Genomic DNA, 2510 nt, shown 5'->3' on the forward strand with positions numbered 1-2510 from the left:
ATCCAGTACAGTGATGGTTCTGTAACACCCCTCGACATCTACGACCCCAGAGACTTCACGCTGAGCGCCACCTCCCTGGATGAGGCGGTGGTGTCCACCTACCAGGAGCAGCCACTGCGCTGGCCCGTAGTGGTGGCCGAGGGTGAGGGCCAGGGACCGCTGGTCCGAGTGGAGATGGTTATCTCCGAGACCTGCCAGAAGTCTAAGAGGAAGAGTGTCCTGGGTATGGGTGTGGGCAGCGTCAGGGTCAAGTTTGGCCAGAACGACGTGGAGCTGAGGGGCATGGGCCAGGATGAGGAAGAGGGCGGGCTGGATAACAGCACCAGCGACCAGAGACAGAAGGGTCTGGAGGGAGACAAGGCTGGATCGGACAGCTGGAAGCACACCAACGCTGCTTCAGACCGTGAGGAGGGCGCCATGAGGAAGACTAGCACCACCACTAAGACCGCTGTCACCCACCGGGCTGGAGGCAACAAGCGGGGGACAGGTGGCCAGAACGCTCCCGTGGACTACACCAGCTTCCCTGCCCAGGTGGACGTACCTGGGGGCGCGGAGAGCGACCTGTCTCAGACCCCCCGGGGTTTATCCGACCTGGAGATCGGCATGTACGCCCTGCTGGGGGTCTTCTGCCTGGCCATCCTGGTGTTCCTCATCAACTGTGTGAGCTTTGCCTTCCGCTACCGTCACAAGCAGCTGCCCGCGCTGGAGCAAGGCAACATGAACCACGCCCACGACTGGGTGTGGCTGGGCAACGAGGCTGACCTGCTGGAACACCACAGTGACCAGCGCCAGTCGCCGCACCAGGACGAGTGCACCACCATCATTGATCGGAGTGAGGGCTACGAGGAGAGCAAGTATCTGCTCAACGGAGGGGGTAATGTGGAGGTGCAGAGGACCTCCACCCACGGCCAGACCCTCCCCCGCTCCCTCTCGGAGCCCCGGCAGTGCGCTGGCAAGGACCCGGCAGGCAAGGCCGAGCCTCTCAACAACTCCCCCAGCGCTGCCAAGCGCAAGCGGGTTAAGTTCACCTCCTTCGCCACAGTGCTGCCTGACGATGGGGGGCCCTACACTAACTCCATCCTCATTGGCAACGAGGACGACATCAAGTGGGTGTGCCAGGACATGGACCTGGGTCCATCGGCAGAGATCAGAACCTACATGGAGAGGCTACAAGACAATCTGTGAGAGAGAGAGAGAGAGAGAGAGAGAGAGAGAGAGAGAGAGACAGAGAGAGAGAGAGAGAGAGAGAGAGAGAGAGAGAGAGAGAGAGAGAGAGAGAGAGAGAGAGAGAGAGAGAGAGAGAGAGAGAGAGAGAGAGAACTTATCAGAGAGAAAGAGAGAGAGATGGACAGAGCTAGAACGCATCAGACAGAGAGGAACATGATTAAAACTCACCTATAATGCCTTTGGTCTGGAGGATTGAGATGATAGGACATTGGAAGGTGTTTGAGAGGATGATGGATGTGAGAGAATAGAGGTGGGTAGAGAGAAGAGAGAGGTGGGTAGGACAGAAGGTGACCAGGAAGAGAGAACAGAGGGTGGGTAGAGAGAAGGACAGGGGATAGGACAGAAGGTGACCAGGAAGAGAGAACAGAGGGTGGGTAGAGAGAAGGACAGGGGATAGGACAGAAGGTGACCAGGAAGAGAGGACAGAGGGTGGGTAGAGAGAAGGACAGGGGATTGGAGAGAAGGTGACCAGGAAGAGAGGACAGAGGGTGGGTAGAGAGAAGGACAGGGGATAGGAGAGAAGGTGACCAGGAAGAGAGGACAGAGGGTGGGTAGAGAGAAGGACAGGGGATAGGACAGAAGGTGACCAGGAAGAGAGGACAGAGGGTGGGTAGAGAGAAGGACAGGGGATAGGAGAGAAGGTGACCAGGAAGAGAGGACAGAGGGTGGGTAGAGAGAAGGACAGGGGATTGGAGAGAAGGTGACCAGGAAGAGAGAACAGAGGGTGGGTAGAGAGAAGGACAGGGGATAGGAGAGAAGGTGACCAGGAAGAGAGAACAGAGGGTGGGTAGAGAGAAGGACAGAGGATTGGAGAGAAGGTGACCAGGAAGAGAGAACAGAGGGTGGGTAGAGAGAAGGACAGGGGATAGGACAGAAGGTGACCAGGAAGAGAGGACAGAGGGTGGGTAGAGAGAAGGACAGAGGATTGGAGAGAAGGTGACCAGGAAGAGAGAACAGAGGGTGGGTAGAGAGAAGGACAGGGGATAGGACAGAAGGTGACCAGGAAGAGAGAACAGAGGGTGGGTAGAGAGAAGGACAGGGGATAGGACAGAAGGTGACCAGGAAGAGAGGACAGAGGGTGGGTAGAGAGAAGGACAGGGGATAGGAGAGAAGGTGACCAGGAAGAGAGAACAGAGGGTGGGTAGAGAGAAGGACAGGGGATTGGAGAGAAGGTGACCAGGAAGAGAGAACAGAGGGTGGGTAGAGAGAAGGACAGGGGATTGGAGAGAAGGTGACCAGGAAGAGAGGACAGAGGGTGGGTAGAGAAATAATAGAACGAAGAA

At 57.0% G+C, this 2510-nt stretch overlaps 1 protein-coding gene across 1 annotated transcript in view; it reads left to right on the top strand.

The window, feature by feature from the left end:
* The window catches only part of LOC106585906 (transmembrane protein 132C), a 481307-nt gene extending 480042 nt beyond the window's left edge, over positions 1-1265 (top strand). Inside the window, exon 9 of the mRNA XM_045707191.2 lies at positions 1-1265. This exon is cut by the window's left edge and continues 21 nt beyond it. Within this exon, the coding sequence (XP_045563147.1) occupies positions 1-1185 (1185 nt within the window). The 3' untranslated portion in view covers positions 1186-1265.
* Positions 1266-2510: the final 1245 nt, after the last annotated feature.

Source organism: Salmo salar, chromosome 24 (assembly GCF_965601325.2).
Source record: "Salmo salar chromosome 24, fSalSal1, whole genome shotgun sequence".
Classification (NCBI taxonomy): Eukaryota; Metazoa; Chordata; class Actinopteri; order Salmoniformes; family Salmonidae; genus Salmo; species Salmo salar.